Genomic DNA, 18681 nt, shown 5'->3' with positions numbered 1-18681 from the left:
CAGGCTATTCTTATTCTAGCAGCTACACTTTCAGCGCACCCACCCCCACTACTAACTTGGTCGCCCAGATAGCGGAAGCTATCGACTACCTCTAGTTTTTCACCCTGGAATGAGATAGAAGTTGTTTCCTGTTTGTTTGCAGTCTTTATTGCACCTGAACATCTGCCACAAACAAAAACTAACTTGCTAGTTAACCTGCCTTTGATGTTGCTGCACCTCTTATGTGTCCATAGCTTGCACCGGGTACATCTTATAGAGTTACTACCTACTCCTTTTCTACATACTGAGCAGGGCCATCTACCTGAAGGGGTCTGTGTTTTATCTACCTTCCTACTTATTAGGATTTTGGTTTTAGCTAGGTTGACTCTAAGGCCCTTCAATTCTAGACCTTGCTTCCACACCTGAAACTTCTCCTCTAGTTCTGATAGTGACTCCGCAATTAGGGCAAGGTCATCAGCATAGAGAAGCTCCCAGGGGCAACCTGTCTTGAACTCCTCTGTGATTGCCTGGAGGACTATGGTAAATAAGAGGGGGCTGAGGACGGAACCTTGGTGGACCCCTACCTCTACCCGGAATTCATTGCTGTACTCATTTCCAACCCTCACCTTACTGGCAGCATCTCTGTACATGGCTCGCACAGCTCTCACTAACCATTCTTCTATCCCAAGTTTCCTCATTGACCACCAGATAAGGGATCGGGGGACCCTGTCAAAGGCTTTCTCCATGTCAACGAAAGCCAGGTACAGAGGTTTATCCTTAGCTAGGTATTTCTCCTGCAACTGTCTCACTAGAAATAAGGCATCAGTAGTGCTTTTACCTGGCACGAACCCAAACTGCATCTCATCTAAATTGATTCGCTCCCTAATTAGTTGGGTTATGACCCTCTCTGTAACTTTCATAACCTGATCTAACAGCTTGATGCCTCTGTAATTATTTGTATCTAAAGCGTCCCCTTTACCTTTGTAGCAGTTGACTATGATGCTGCTACACCAGTCATTGGGTATGACTCCTTCGTGTATCACCTGGTTCGTAATACGGGTGACTAGGCTATAGCCAACACTGCCAGATATTTTGAGCATCTCTGCAGTGATTCCTGATGGGCCGGGGGCTTTCCCGGTCTTCATACTCTTAATTGCTTTATCTACCCTGGTACTATCAACTCGGATAGCTGGTCCCTCTATTGGGTCGACATACGGCAGGCTCTCTTTCTCCCATTCATTCTCTTTATTAAGCAATCTATCGTAGTGGCATCTCCAGACCTCTTTCTTTGCATCCTCATTTAATGCAAGCGTACCATCATCCATGCGAACACATTTCTCTCCTACAACATCACTATTTTCTCTCCTACACTGTCTTGCAACACGAAATACCTAGAGTCTTTGGTCCTCACGGCGCAGAACATTGGCAAATCTTTCCTTATCTGCTTCCCCTCTGGCTAAATAAACCTGTCGCCTAGCCTCCCTTCTGGCACATTGGTACAATTCCCTGCTACCACCGTTCTTCCAGTCCTTCCAAGCCTGTTTCTTTTGTCTAATAGCCCTGTCTACCTCCTTGTTCCACCACCACGTTACTCTGGGTCGGGAGGGGACCTTACACCACCCACAAATCTGGTCGGTGGCTTTCAACAGGTTGTCCCGCAGAAATCTCCAATTGTCTTCCACGTTGTATGATGCTATATCCCCTTCTATTTCGTTAAATGCTTCAAGTAACTTGTCTCTAAGTCTCTGTCCGTTTGCAGGGTCTTTAAGCTTCCACACCCTTCTTCTCCAAGCCTGTCTAATTCTGGGCACCCATTTTGCCTTGATCCCAGTCGCTAACTACTAATCTATGTTGTGGGGTACATTCTTCGCCAGGGTAGGTTTTGGCATTTATAAGCCGCCCTCTTTCCCTATTTCTGGCGAGGATGTAGTCGATTTGGCTAGAGTGTCTGCCGGAGCGGTAGGTGACTAGGTGACTGGCAGGTTTCCTGAAGTTGGAATTGCAGACCATAAGATTGGTTGCATCACAGAACTCCAGCAGTCTGGTTCCCTCCTCGTTGCGGGAACCGAAGCCATAGCCTCCATGTATGCCATGGAAGCCCCCAGCACGACGTCCAACATGCCCGTTGAAGTCTCCAGCCACAAAGAGAAGGTCCCTGTCACTCGTCGACGAGGTAGTTTGCAAGAGGGTGTCATAGAATTGGTCTTTCAGACCATCTGGTAGCCCCGGTTGAGGTGCATAGGCTGAGATGACAGTAGCTAATCTATGATGAAGCACTAATCTGATCTTAAGTACTCTGTCACTTACTCTAACGACCTCGATTACCTTATCCACCCATTTCTCCGCTAGAAGTATTCCTACACCCCCGACCCCGTCAGTGTTCCCTGCCCAGAAAATCTTGTACCTGTGTTCTTTGCCTGTGAGGAACCTCGCAGAACCTCCTCTCCATCTTACTTCCTGGATGCAGCACATATCTACGCGTCTCCGTTCAAGCATCTCAACAATTTCACCAGATCTACCTTTCAGCGTGCCGACGTTGAGAGTGCCAATCCTAACAGTATGGGTGTTGGGGGTGTGGGCCTGTAGCCTGGGAAGGGGAAAAGCAGTGTCGTGTACCTGAAAAGAAAACTTGCAATTGGAAGAATTCATAAGCAAAACAGTACCTACAACCTGCAAACATTTCTCAGACTTAATGCGCTACCCAAAGGTAGGGGAGAGGATGGCCAAGGCCACTAGATGGGTTCCGGGAGACAGCCGAGGTTGACAGGATGACAGAGGAATGAACTTCCGGTGGAGGGGGTGGGATGACAGAGGAATGAACTTCCGGTGGAGGGTGTGGGAGGGCGGGTTACCGCCAGCGAGTAGATAGGGCTCTTAATTGTAGATTTTAAATATTTGAGAGACAACAATGCATAAATCGTAATTTTTAAAAGAGCAATGAATTCTGGGTGATTAGAATATAACGTAGCATGAATTTAGGAAGCTTAGAAAATGAATAAGCATGAATTTAAGACAACAACTGGATTCAATTGAATTTCATGGAGAGAAACAAGATAAATAACAGAGGGCAAACTATAGATAATAATAATGATAATAATAATAATAATAATAATAATAATAATAATAATAATGAGAATGATAATGATAATAATGATAATAATGCGCTATTTATCTTGATGTGAAATCACCATGTTGCACACATATGGTTGGGATGAATGTGCCTGGTGTACTCTTATCAGATGGGTAGTTATGATGGGTATATTGGGCTTCATACATTTTACTTCAGTGTCACTTTGATGGCATGCACTGCTCTCTCACTCAATAATAATAATAATAATGGTTTCAAATCTTGGCACAAAGCCAGTAATTTCAGGGGAGGGAATAAGTTGATTTCATCAACTTGAATATCAACTGGTACTTATTTTCTTGACCCTGAGAGGATGAAAGGCAATTAATAACACACACACACACACACACACACACACACACACATATAAATGCAACCATATATGCACATATAAACACATACATGCACATTTGCATGGATATATATCTATACACACATGCACGTGTACACATACACTTATACATATAGATACATATAAACATGTGTACATTTGCATAGATACAGATATATACCTACAAACATACTTACATACACACACACACACACACACAATTGGGCAGATCTAACTGTATGAGGAGGTTGCATGAGGGACAATACATAAGATAAAATAATATTCAAATCTAATTTTACATCCTTATACTTTATGGTATAATGATGCAAAATAAGATATGAAAAACATGGTATGAGATATTAAGCAAAGTTTAGGATTTTTAAGAATAAGAAAGAAAAGGCATTAAATGAGTTAAATGTGAACAAAATTCATAGTATAAATAAATATATAATGGAATCGATGAAAATAAATGAAAAGTAAACCATTTGATAAAATAAAAATGTCTTATAAGGCTAACCATTTTCTCTCATATAGTTCTTAAAGATAAATTTTTATTTATGTTTATAGAGTACTAGCAGAGATCCTGGCCTTGCTCGGGATGAAAATGGCATAGATTTTATTGCTTTGTTTCTGTCATGTGACTGCGGCCATAGTGGAGCGTTTCGTAACATTGTTTACAAAATAAAAGGTGATCAATTGCGAAGGACCATGTCTACAGTGAACAGTGATGATTTTGACTCTGATAACTACTGCTGTCTGCCATGTTCACGCACGACCAGCTATATGTGGGTATGAGTAGAGCAACGGATTCAGCAAATATGCAAATTAGTTGTGGATAAAGGGACCAGTAAAAAGAGGAAATTTAAAAATCTGTTCTCTCTGTTGCTCTCTCTCTTTGCACCATCACTAGAAAGGGACTGAACTCATGTTTGTAAATAATGGCGACTGGAAACGTGTTAGAATTTATGGTTTAAAATTATTTTTAATGCAAAAATTCATGTGTTAGGAACCAACGAAAAAAAAAACAAATAGCCGATTCCGGGCATTTTCAACCATGAGGAATCCATTGGGGTGATTCCTAGATTGCTATCTTGTAAGGTTTGGATTTCTATAGATGCAACACACACACACACACACACACACACACACACACACACACACACACACTCACAAACTCAGCTATACTATAGTTATAGATGAGGAGCTCATTGTGTTTGTTAAGGATTTCCAGATTTTCATTGGAGCAGAGCTTACAGAGACTCCCATGATTGTTATAAGGCTGGGCTTTAGCAGGACCATTTAATCTCTTAGTGGATGTTCTGGGATTTAAGTAAATGAATATTTTCAGCTAGTGAAGTGTCAGCATACATATATCTGGCGATATGAGATTCCACAGAAGACCCAACTATGTTGTGTCCTACCTTCCTGTAACAATAAACTTTTCACAGACCCTACCCCAAGAAACCAAACTGCTCTTCTAAACTGCATCTTTTTCTTCCTCACATTTCCTCTTCATACACTATGATTATCTTTCACTCCCCATCCCTGCCCTGTTCACTGCTTTCCCCCACCCATCTTTATACCACTCACACCTTCTTGGTAATACATGGTTGCATATATTATGACCTCTGTACCTTGAGGACATGCCCTGGCAATTGCCACCATTTATCTCTCTCTCTTCTTTACTCTACCATCCCATCTATGCTCTGACCCCTGTTACTTATAAGTATAACCTGGCACTTCACTGTCATCTCTCTCCTGCTCTCTCTTGCACTTCTGCTGTTTCCCATTCTCTCTCTCTTTCCCTTGCTCTTCCCTTTGGCTGGGTAGCCATGTATCTCCTCTATAGCAAGACACCTGTTTCTGCTTCTCTGTCTCACTCTAGCCTTTCATTATCTGACACAAGATCCTCTCCTCTAAAAATTCCTTGTGTTGCAAGTTACCTGGTGAGCTTGCCATTGCTGATGCCAACAAGTACCTACTCTCAATTACCAATGAATTTTCTCACTTTCCATTTGCATTCACATGTTCACATATATCAGCTGCTACTGTCATTCATTGTTTCTGCCAACTATTTTCAATTTTTGGACTCTCTTCTTTTATCCATTCTGATCATGATGTTACCTTCATGTCAGCTGAACTGAGACAATTCCCCCATGATAAAAGTATAGTGACCAGTAGGATGACCCTATACAATCCAGCAGGGAATGGTCAGATTGGAAGACCCAATTCAACCTTGCAGTGGGCTAGCAGGGAGCTGTCTAGACTCATAATGCCAACCACTTAACAGAGTGTACTTGGTGCTTTTTACGTGTCACCAGCATGGGTACATGTAAGCAGCACTGGCACAGGTGCATTAATGCAGCACTGGCACAGGTTCTTCTTAAGTGGCATCGGCACCTGAAAGGACAAGCCTGTATGCATGGAAGACAGCGATTTTACATAGCTTCACACGTCTTATCAAGTACAGCAAATTTCCACATCTCCCAGTCCCTTGTCATTTCCTCAGTGAGGCCCATCGTCTGAAGATCCTTTCTCACCACTTTGTCCCATGCCTTCTTGGGTCTACCCGTTCAACAGGTACCCTCCACAATTAAAGCTCAGCACTTCTTTATGCAGCTGTCCTCATCCATATGCATCACATGACCAAACGAGCACGTCTTCTCTCTTACACACAACATCTGATGCCTCTTATACCTGGTTTTCCTCTTAAATCATTTACACTCTGTCGTGCATGCACACTGACATTCTCCATCTAGCGGAGCATGCTAACTTCATTTCTTTCAAGCCTTCACAAGTCCATTGTAGACAAAGCCCATGTGATGGAAAGCTCATTCCATTACAGAAGAAATTATTACTTTTTTAATTGATTCTAACAGTCAAGAAAGTATAAAGGCTGTGTTATGTGATGGCACTCCAGTAAACACTGGTCATTTAGGAGGGATAATTAAAATAAGTGAATTATACTTAAATAAACCACTTCAGTGGCTGATAGCCTGCTACATACAAATAAACTCCCGTTTCAACATGTATTTGAATCTATAGATGGAAAAACAACAGGATCACGATCATCAAAAGGCTAAATTAGCAATAGAATTAAAGAAGATGTAACAAACTTAAAGACAGTCAAATTTTCTCCATTAAAACTAAAGTGAAAGAATTGTCATTAGAAACTGTTGATACTTTAAGCTCAGATCAAAAATATCTGTATGAAATATGCCTCAGTATTGAGACAGGGTTTGTTTCTGAGCAGTTAGCAGGAAAACCACCTGGTAAAATCAATCATGCAAGGTGGTTAACACGTGCAAACAGAATTTTTCACTTATATGTTTAGGAAAAAAAAAATCCTGAAAGAATATTATACATCTTCTTAAAATCATAACGCAGGCTGGTTCTGGATTAAATCTCACCCAAAGTTACATGAAGGAGCAAGTAATTTTTGGTATTTGGCACGGCTTTAGTTGACATGGAGAAAACCTTTGACAGGGTCCCCCAATCCCTTATCTGGTGGTCAATGAGGAAACTAGGGATAGATGAATGGTTAGTGAGAGTAGTGCAAGCCATGTACAGAGACGCTGTCAGTAAGGTGAGGGTTGGCAATGAGTACAGTGAAGAATTCCGGGTAGAAGTAGGGGTCCACCAAGGTTCTGTCCTCAGCCCCCTCCTTTTTATCATAGTCTTCCAGGCAATAACAGAGGAATTCAAGACAGGATGCCCCTGGGAGCTCCTCTATGCTGATGACCTTGCACTAATTGCTGAATCACTATCAGAACTAGAGGAGAAGTTTCGGGTGTGGAAGCAGGGACTAGAATCAAAGGGCCTTAGGGTCAACTTAGCTGAAACCAAAGTCTTAATAAGTAGAAAGGCAGACAAACCACAAATCTCTTCAGGTAGATGGCCCTGCTCGATCTGTAGAAAAGGCATAGGTAGAAACTCTGTAAGATGTACCCAGTGTAAGCTATGGACAAGGGCCCGGGAACAGGGGGTGCAGCGGGTGCACCGGCAGCCCCTAGAATTTTCAAGGGGTGCAAGATCAAAATTTGCACCCACTACATAATCTTACCAGTTGCAGAAAAAAAGTGTCTAAAATCTATCGGTATAAAATGCTTAAGAAAAAAATAAATATATAAATAAATAAAAGTGAAGCTGGCATAAAATTCCCTAGGGAGTTTAGGACCACTAACTTCTGAAGGCAAGTATCGTCAAAATACAAAAAAATAAGTGACAATAACAACAGTAGCAGCAACAATAACAACAAAACCAGCATGTATGGTTAATTTTGAATATATAGCATTACTTGAATTATTGAAGACAGCTCCCACCCAGTTTCTGTCTGTCAATACTTCTCTCCATCTTTCAATACCACTCCCAAGTTCTTTGTAATTGGTGTTGCTAAAGACTTAAAACATGGTTGAATGGATTCGACCGTTTGACCCCAGTCGAAAAATAAAACCCTTCAAAATTCTTTCAGTACAAAACGACCATTCAATATTCCATACCATTATCAGCTTGACCACTGCCTGGGTAAGTGCCTTTTTTTTCAACTCCAACTTTAGTCTTGATTCACTTTTTCATTAAATCTTTACTTTCCTTTTGTCTTTATTCCTCTCTATCTGCTTGAGTTCCTTAGGAAATAGTTTCCTTTTAGCGTTACTACTAACAAATCGTATCTTAAAGAAGTAGTTTAGACAGAATGCCTGATATATTGGCGACTTTCATTTTTTTATCTTGCCTTAATTCTGTCATATTATTAATTAAAAGTCTTCCTGCCTATATATAAAATAGTATCTGTGTCATATCTGTTTCCGATATTGTCCTGCTTTTTCGTTTTATATAGAAAACGTTGATTTAATTAGTTTGATAAGTGCCACTGCACGAAACTCTCAAACCTTCAGTCACTATGTAACTTTCTCCGATCAATAAATCTATACTTATTGAGACTGACTCAACATAAGTTCTATTTTTCATGTTTGAACCACTACGCCTCTGATGAGAACCCAATAATGTTCGGAAATCGATTAAAGTTGTTCATCTTTTTTTTAATCTACGGAGAAATGGCTAAATTTGCCCTCTTTATAAATATACGATATATATATAAATATAAATAGACCTCGATAATCGGCTCGGGATTCTCCCCAATGACTTTACAAAGGTCACTTGGGGCCCCAATTCGCCGTGAAACCATTTGGTAGCCGGTATCGTTACGAGGTCTATTTATATTTACCCACTTCTCTACTTGTAGAGTAAGCTCTCCTCCGGTTATATGGTTTTACCGTATATTATCACATATGTATATGTATGTATATATATATATATATATATATATATATATATATATATATATATATATATATATGTGTGTGTGTGTATGTGTGTGTTTATATATATATATATATAGAGAGAGAGAGAGAGAGAGGTAGGTAGGTACATATGTAAGCACACATACACGCACGCATATACATACAAATGTATGTATTTGTGTGTCTGTATGTCACCCCACTATTGCCTGATAACTAATGTTGATGCGATTATGCCCCTGTAACTTGGCGGTTCGAAAAAAGAGGCGATAGAATTAATACGAGGCTTCCAAAGAATAAATCCTGGCGTTGATTTCTTCAAATAAAAGACGGTGCTCTAGTATGGCCTATCGTCTTTTGTAGCATATTGGATGGGAGGTCATGTTGCTGGTTTTGCCAATAAAAACACAAGCACTATTTATTTGATGTTCACTATTTGTTTTTCAGGTTTTTGTTCGACGAGAGTTCTTTCGTTACAATTCAGTGGCCTTATTTGTGGTCCTTTATTTATTTTTCCTTTCTTGTGTCTGCCCTTTTTAATCATCTGTCATGTTGTATTCAACAGAAATTCAAAATCTTATGAGAAACTTCGTAAATCTTGTAAGGGAACTTGCTGAAGAATGCAGTGCAGAAGTAAGTCAGTGGTTTAAGCGTCGGAACAATTTCCTCTCTGATACAATTCAAAATGAAATTTTAGAGGCATATGCTCATAACATTTTACATGAGATCAAAATAAAAGTAGAAAATTCCAGATTTATTGGCATTATATGTGATGGTACCACTAATTGCTCTGGCATGGAACAAGTATCAATCACTGTCCAGTACGTTTCTGAAGACCTGAATGTCAATGAGGATTTTCTAGGTTTTTATAATCTCCCTGACTGCTCTTCAGAGACACTGACTAAGATTTTTCTTGATGTTTTTTGTCGCCTAAACATTTCACTTGGCTCAAGTTATGCTGTTTTTCATTTGATGGTGCAAGTACCATGAGTGGAAACATTTCAGGTGTACAAATGCGATTGAAAAATTTGTTCCCAGGTACATATTTTGTACACTGTGGAAACCATTCTCTGGACCTTGTCCTCCAAGAAGTTGGTTCTAAGGTTACCTTTGTAGCTGATGCCCTGAATTCTGTTCATCAATGCACCATTCTTGCAAAAGAGTCACCAAAAAGAAAAGCACAATGGACAAATTTTTGTGGTGAGAATGTCATCATGTTGCAAGCAGTGTGTCCAACTCGGTAGTGCATTAGAACAACAGCACTGAAACGACCAGAAAACAATTATAAGAATATTCAAAATTTTTTGCTTGACCTTCTTAATGACTCGTCATTAAGAGCAACAACAAAGGCTACTGTTAAAGGGCTGCTAAAACAATCTGGCAAAGCTTCCATTTTGTTCGGCATTAAAATCGCTGGGGATATATTTGGGGTATGTAAGCCAGTGGCACGTAGCTTACAGCGTCCAAGCACGACAGCTTGAAATTGATTGAAAAGTTGAAAAACTCTCTCTCAAAAATGAGAAGTGAGAAGGTTTTTGAAAAATATTTCGATGAAGTATCCTCTTCTGACTTGGTTAAAATGCCCAACATTTCGCGATCTAAAAATACACCACTGCGCTTTAGGCACACAACAACTACTGAAGAAGTTGCTCTTTCTGTCACCGATGACTGGCGTCGGCAATTTTTCTCTATAGTGGCTGTCATCGAAAATGAATTGACTCGCCAGTTCCAGCAACAGGGAATACGTGTATGCTCTGAGCGAGAGGAGTTGCTATTGTCAACAGTCAATTGTGGAGTATTTAACTTTGAAAATGCACATCTACCTGCTTCTTTTGATTTGCTCTTACTGTCATCTCAAATCAAACTTCTTGCTAGCCTATGGACGGAAAGGGAAAATTTGCCTAAATCATTTAATGACATAGTTGAAAAATGGAGAGTGTCTGATGATATTTTTCGTTCTAGTATGCCACGAGTGTTGGCGTTAATGCAGCTTGTCTTGTCTTCACCTGTATCTGTTGCATCAAGCGAAAGAACATTCAGTGCACTTCGCCATTTGAAGACCTGGCTCCATACCACAATGACACAGCACCGTCTTACACATTGTGCCATAATGCATGTACATAAAAAAATATACGATGAAAACACTTTGCACATCCTCATGAAACGTTTCATTAACAAAACGTGTGAGCGTAGGAAAACTTTTGGAATATGTTGATACAGTTTTTTTCATATACGTGTGAATTATGGAGTGATGCAAAAACTCGGCTTACTTCCATTTTAACACTACTTATAGCTTCATTATTTCTTTCTTGGTAAACTGACATTTGAATGTTCAGAGAAAACTTCAAAAGTAACTATTAGTGACTTCTCTTCAAGATGAACAAAATTTGGCATCATGCTGTTATCAAGTACCTGTAGAAAAAGGATTTAGTCCCCAAGAACATGTTGATATATCGGTGGATGATGCTCCAGTTTTATCAACAGTGCAAAACTGATTAACTGATTTGAGCAGAGATAATTTTGAGAAGACTAATGATCTGAACAGTCTGCAACTGCCTCCACCGGAGAAAAAAATAAATTGCCAGTGTTATTAGCATACCACGTGCGAGAGCTGAGAATATTCTACACAATAAATTTGGCATGATGAAAGTTTCTGCTTGCTGGGTGTTGCTTCTTCTGACACCTGATTAAAAGGGCACCAGGCTGATCACATTTTGATAATATCTGACATTGCTTGAGGCAAATCCAGTTTCCTTAAATGTGTTGGGTTCATCATTTTGAGTTAGAGAATAAGAGATAATCTAACAGTGGAGACACTCCTCAACACTTACTCTAAAGAAGGTCATCAAGATCGTTTAATCTGCAGGGAAGGTGATGGCCTCAGTATTTTGGATTGCAAAAAGCATCTCACCATCAATGGAGAGTGCTGTACTGTGCCACCTTTCTAAGGCAGTTGCAAAAGTCTATCAAGGCAAAACGCAAGGAAAACTGTCGAGTATGTTTTTCTTTCATCGAAACAAATACTCCAGTGCACAAGTAATTGGTTTCGATGGCTGCTGTGTGTGATTGGCTTTGGACTGCTAAGCAACCCTCCCTACTTTAGTGATTTGACCTCATCTTATTATCTATATCCCCTACATATATAAAAAAAAATCCTCGGTTTGGAACCAATATCATAGTGATGATGTCTTATCAGCTGTTGAAAACTTGTTTAACTAACAGGATAGCTTCTTTTCCAAGGCAATCAAAGCAATGAATCGCTGAAAGAAGTATGCAGATGATCCTTTCTGTTTGATTTTCACTTTTCAATTGCCTCAATTTTATTCCAATTTCAAAAATGTGTATTGTTTACATGAACAGTATGTTTATCCAACATTTCACAAAACTTTATTAAAACTTCCATCGTTGAATGTTTTAACATTGTAATGTTGTCACCTTCTACAAAATGCCAGCTTCCACATCCTGTTCTCTGATGGAGGGGAAAATGATCAAACTTTAAACCTCTGTTACAGTTTTCTAAAGTTTTTTCTGGAATAAGTGAATAGCATCAGATTCAACGGGAAAAATTACACCAATATCTCAAATTTGAAAATTTTCGCTTGATTTTAAAATTTCAGAAGGTGAAATCAAGCAGAAAAGATCCTAATATTTAAAAATGAACTTCATTTAGTCACATTCTATGAGAATATATTGGACAGCCTGTTAACTTTCCAGTTGATCCTCATAATAATAAAAGTTATTGTTATTGAACATTTGTTTGTTTTGATATCCAAATTAGAAAACTTCACCTTGTTTGTAAAAATTTTGGGTACTACAGGAGAAGTGTGGACCTGAGTTCTGAGAGTGCGCATGTCACAAATTTGCGCGTGCACGCGCATTAGTTGTAAGTAGTCGATTTTAGCTCACAAGGCAAATGACGAGACGTGTGGATTCGCGCTACTAGTTGATTTTAACACAGAGGTAAACAATGAGATGCTCGGACGCGTGCTACTTGCTGTAAAAGGAGCGGGGTTATCCATGTAATACAAAACGAAAATTGCAGATACGTTGAATATAGAAGTGAAAAATAATCATTGAATACTGAAAAAACATTCACCTCCTCTAACTTTAAACCCTAACCCTAAACCCTAATCCCTAACCCTTAATAAAATATGGGAAAAGCTGAAGATGAATGTTTTGAAAACATTCTGAACTATCTTTCAGAATGGTTTACTTTTCAATGAAATATCATTTTGTTATTTTTCATGTTTTTATTCAATTTATCTGCAATTTTCCTCTTGTATTAGATGGATAACCCACCCTCAATTTACAGCAAGTAGCGAGTGTCTCGTTTTTTACCTGTGTGCTAAATTTGACTAACGCGTGCGCAAATTTGTGACATGCACACTCCCAGAACTCGAATCCACACTTCTCCAGTAGTGCCAAATTTTGAAACTGAGTTTGCACCCCCTAAGCAAATTTTGTTCCCGGGTCACTGGCTATGGACACATAAGAAGTGCAGCAATATCAAAGGAAGGCTAACTAGCAAGATAGTTTTTGTATGTTGCAGATGCTCAGGTGCAATAAACACTGAAAATGTGCAGAGAACAAGTTCTACCACATTCCAAGGAGAAAAACTACAAGTAGTTGACAGCTTCTGTTACCTAGGTGACCAAGTCAGTAGTGGGGGCTCTGAAAGTGTAGCTGCTAGAATAAGAATAGCCTGGGCAAAGTTCAGAGAACTCCTACCTCTGCTGGTGACAAAGGGCCTCTCGCTCAGAGTAAAAGGTAGACTGTATGATGCATGTGTACGATCATCCATGCTACATGGCAGTGAAACATGGGCCATAACTGCTGAGGACATGCGCAAGCTTGCAAGGAATGAAGCCAGTAGGTCTGCTGAATATGTAATGTAAGTGTGCATACACAGCAGAATGTAAGTGCCTTGAGAGAAAAGTTGAACCTATGAAGCATCAGATGTGGTGTGCAAGAGAGACGACTGTGCTAGTATGGTCATGCGGTGAGAATGGATGAAGATAGCTGTGTGAAAAAGTGTCACACCCTAGCGGTTGAGGGAACCTGTGGAAGAGGTAGACCCAGGAAGACCTGGGATGAGGTGGTGAAGCACGACTTTCGAACATTAGGCCTCACCGAGGCAATGACTAGTGACCGAGACCTTTGGAAATATGCTATGCTTGAGAAGACCAGGCAAGCCAAGTGAGACCATAACCCGTGGCCTATGCCAGTGGTGTAACCAGCCCACTTATGCGTACCTTTCCCACTTCCCTAACCCAACACTTTTTACGGAAACTGCCGAATCGATGTAAATAAAGGCACGAGGTCGCTTGACATTTCTAGTACTAGTATCAAAAGATGACCATGTTTTTTAAACAAAGTAAATCATTTTTTTTTCTTTGAACCTTCCCCATTTTACTCTTAAAACGTCGTTTTAACCTATTTTTATCCTATCTATCACATCCTCCGTTGTATTTGTGCTTGTACATCATAGATTCATCTATTTCTACGATGTGCCCAAGTCCACCAATTTGGTAGGGGTTACGCAAAAGATAATTACTTGTAATGTCCCTCCAAGTACTGTTTTGCGCATGACGCGCACTCGCACTCGGTAGTCGTAGGATCGACTAGTCACGACTCGCTAGCGCGGATGCGCGCACAGGGACCACACTTCTTGAATAGTACCTAAAATGAATAGATAAACGGGAGTCAGAAATAATAAAATTTAACAATTCAACTCACAGCTTATCTTTCTGATGTTGCTTCTTCCCCATGTTGTTGCAGTCGACAACTTTCTTATCTCCTTTATGAAAAACGCATGTTTACTAGTTGTGTCCCCTTATTGCTGCCTTTCCGTAGTGAATCCTGGTCCTGTAGACAACTATCACCTAGGACAGGGGTGGGGAAGCCCCCCACCCCACCCGCAGGCTGATATGTTCGTATGTACAAAATAAAGTATATTTTTCAATTATAAAATTTATACAGTACTCGTATACCTATTTGCGACATAGGTCGGGTTTCCACTACAACTTAAAACGGTCAGACTCGAACAGAAATCCTCAGATAATTGTCATTTGAATGGAAATTTTGTTTTCCCTATAAAACACATATTGCTAGATTTGTACTACCCCCTTGAGTCCAAACTACACTTTGGCTGAGATATCGAAGTAATTTTTATATGAAACGAAAGCTGAAGCCTTGTAGAAGATACAGTGTAAAAATTAATATCCAAGGACCTCAAGTATTTAAATTTTCCTCCCTATTTCATTCTTCACATTTTTACGCAAAAAATCTCCGAAATCGGAACTCACTCTCTTTCTGTTAATCGATAAACAAAAAATATTTTAAAATCTATTAAAAATCAAAAACAAATTGGTAAAGCTTCATCGAAACAGAAACTACTAACTTGGTGCTTTATGAACAGGATTATAAAAAAATATTCTTTTATATGTTTCAGTCACTTGACTGCGGCCATGCTGGAGCACCGTCTTTAGTCGAACAAATCGACCCTTGGACTTATTCTTTGTAAGCCTAGTACTTATTCTATAGGTATCTTTTGCCGAACCTCTACTTTACGGGGACGTAAACACACCAACATTGATTGTCAAGCGATGGTGGCGGGGACAAACACCGACACACAAACATATATATATATATATATGTGTGTATATATATATTGGGTTGGCAACTAAGTTTCCGCCGTTTTTTTTTAAATTTTGGAATCTATTTTTTCCGAGAATTCTATTTTGGAATCTTTTTTTTTTTTTTTTTAGTTAATGTTTGTTTATTTTCAGATCATTAAAATGGAGTATCAAGTTAAGAAAAACGAGCATTTTCGACATCTTTTTGCTTTTAATCAAAGTTCTAAGGCCGCAAAAGCTGCTCACGACATTTGTGCTGTGTATGGAGAGGGTGCCATAGCTGAAAGAACCACTCATGATTGGTATGCCAAGTCCAAAAATGGAAAGTTTGACCTCAAAGACGCACCTCGTTCTGGCCATCCAGTTGAGTTCGATGAAGAGCGATTAAACCAACTTATGCACGAAAATTCTCGTCAAACAACATGGGAACTGGCAGAGAAAATTGAATGCTCCCACACTGCTATAGAGAAGCATCTTCACTTGATGGTAAAGGTTGAGAAGTATGGAGCGTAGGTTCCACATGCTTTAAGTGACAACAACAAAAATCAATGAGCCACAATCTCTGTTGGTTTGCTTGCTCATCACCGCTCAACTCATGGACACAAGCAACGATTTCATTACCGAATCATTACTGGCAACAAAAAATGTTGCCTGTACATCAATATGAAGCAGCGTAAGGAATGGCTTAGCCCCTGTAAACAAGCGACACTGCACGTGAAACAGGATCTTCATCCGTGTAAAACAATGTTGTACGTATGGTGGGACTGGGAACGGATTATCCATTAGGAATTCCTTGAACGGAACCAAGCGGTCAAAACGGAACTCTATGTTCAACAGATGGAACGACTCAACACGGCTAAGAGAAAAGACCTAATCGTCAGCATGGATTTCTTCTGCTGCATGACAACGCCCGCCCTCATATCGCCAATATGACCTAGGAAGCCATTCAAACGCATGGCCGGGAAATGCTGTCACACCCGCCGTACTCTCCTCATTTGGAACCAATGGATTTCCACCTCTTTCGAATGCTATGCGTGGAGTTTCGTTCAATACTGATGCAGAATTTAGAGCTTGGTTGGATCAATTTTTCGAGTCAAAATCGGGTGGTTTCTACCAACGAGGTATTGAAAATCTTGTTGAACGTTGGGAAGAAGTTGTAAACAACAAGGGTGAATACATTATTGATTAATTAGTTGTTATTTTTTATTAAACCTTTTAAAAAATTTTAATTTAAAAAAACGGTGGGAATTTAGTTGCCAACCTAATATATACGACGGGCTTCTTTCAGTTTCCGTCTACCAAATCCACTCACAAGGCTTTGATCGGCCCGAGGCTATAGTAGTGCCATGCAGTGGGACTGAACCCGGAACTATGTGGTTGGTAAGCAAGCTACTTATCACACAGCCACTCCTGCACTTATTACTAACTTTTTTTTTCTGAAAAGCAGTGAAAAATAATGTTTTTCGAAAGGGGTGTCAAATTTTACCTTCAGATTTTTTAATTATTTTTTATTAACTAAACAGTTTGAAACTTCATATACTGGTGTAATTTCTCATGCAGAACACAGTTTACTTTGAACATTTTTGACAAAATTTCGTATTTTATAAATTATCTTGTGTTAAAGTCATATTTGGGTAAATTTTGTAAATTATGTGTGTATATATATATATATATATATATATATATATATAGTGTAGTATATTGCCACTTAAGTGTGGCTGACCCCTAGGGGTGGATGTTACTGTTGCTTTTAGCCCCAGGAGGACATCTCCTCCAGCTGGCTTATCGACACACGACTGTGTCCTGTTTGCCAAGGGAAGTTATCCCTCTCACCATGATCTGCAGCATGAACGGATCCGGATTTCAGGGTTATTTCCCTTCGTCGGCGTTCGATAGCTACTGACCTTGGTGAGAGAGACAAAATCCTGGCAATCTTATATATATATATATATATATGTATATATATATATGTGTATATATATATATGTATATATATATATATATGTATATATGTGTATATATGTATATATATATATATATATGTATATATATGTGTATATATATATATATATATGTATATATATATATATATATATATATATATATATATATATATATATATATATATGTGTGTGTGTGTGTGTGTGTGTGTGTGTATATATGTCTATATATATGGGAGAATATACAAATAATAACAACAGGCGAGGACAGGTGGTGTAAATAACAAAAGGATATATTAGTAAGACGCTCGGGAATACGGAAAGTCTTTGACGTTTCGAGCTACGCTCTTCAACAGAAAGAATACGGAGACAAGGAGAAAAACACGGAGAAAAAAAATTGAATAGTGTTCAGTCAACGGTCAATCATAATAATGGCCGATCATAACAATGACTGACCGGAAGTTAGAAATTCTTTTTTCAGGAGAGCTAAGAAAGGGGGAGATAACAAACGGTGATCGGGAACGAGGGGCTGTGTGTGGGAGGTAGAATGCTGGTGATCTTGACGTATGTAGTGTGAAAATGGGGAAGGGAGAAAGGGAGAAAGTAGTTGGTCAGTTGTAGTGTGTGCGTGGTGTGATGCGAGGGTATTGGTGTGGTGTGATGTGAGGGTGTTGGGAGGTGGGGAAGGCATGGGTGGAGTGTGGGTTAGGCTGAGGCTGGGGTAGAGGTAGGGGTATGTGGGTAGGAGTGGGTGGTGGGTGTAAGGAATTGGATGGGGTGGAGTGGGAAGGTAGAGTTGGGGTGTGGTGGGATGAGCTTATGAGGGGGTGTTGACGAGGAGGGAGAAGGGGAAGGTGGGGGTGTCTATATATATATATATATATGTCTATATATATATATATATATGACCATCCCCAAGTACAACAACACACACACACACACACACACACACACATATATATATATATATATATATATATATATATATATATGTGTGTGTGTGTGTGTGTGTTGTTGTACTTGGGGATGGTCATATATATATATATATATATATATATATATATATACATACATATAAACACTAGCTGTTGCACCTGGCGTTGCTCGTGTTTTCCGTGTATTGAAATCTTCTGACCTTGTATTGAAATCTATGTTCCTTATGCCAACTATTACCCATTAAGATGTTATATCTGGTTCAGCAGGCTGTTGCAGGATGAGTAGATGTGTGGCAGGCGGAGGGAAAATGGTCAGAGCAGGCGACGGACTGGAGTGTTTGCAGCTGACGATGACGTGTTCAATGGTGCAGCAAAGTGAGGCTGAAGTAATAAATGAAGACTTTAAGAATGTGTTTTCATAAAATGAGTTCACATTC

General features: G+C 39.5%; 1 protein-coding gene across 2 annotated transcripts in view; it reads right to left on the bottom strand.

Annotated features, from left to right (window-relative positions):
• Positions 1 to 14517, bottom strand: part of LOC106873240 (RING-type E3 ubiquitin-protein ligase PPIL2) — a 98599-nt gene extending 84082 nt beyond the window's left edge. For both annotated transcript variants that reach the window (XM_014920512.3, XM_014920513.3), the window contains exon 1: positions 14471 to 14517. In XM_014920512.3, the coding sequence (XP_014775998.1) occupies positions 14471 to 14502 (32 nt within the window). In that variant the 5' untranslated portion in view covers positions 14503 to 14517. The remainder of the gene's footprint in view (positions 1 to 14470) is intronic.
• Between the last annotated feature and the right edge of the window lie 4164 nt (positions 14518 to 18681).

Source organism: Octopus bimaculoides, chromosome 24, assembly GCF_046866305.1.
Source record: "Octopus bimaculoides isolate indiv1 chromosome 24, ASM4686630v1, whole genome shotgun sequence".
NCBI lineage: Eukaryota > Metazoa > Mollusca > Cephalopoda > Octopoda > Octopodidae > Octopus > Octopus bimaculoides.
Note: the sequence above shows the minus strand (reverse complement) of the source record. Positions and strands in the feature narration are given on the sequence as shown.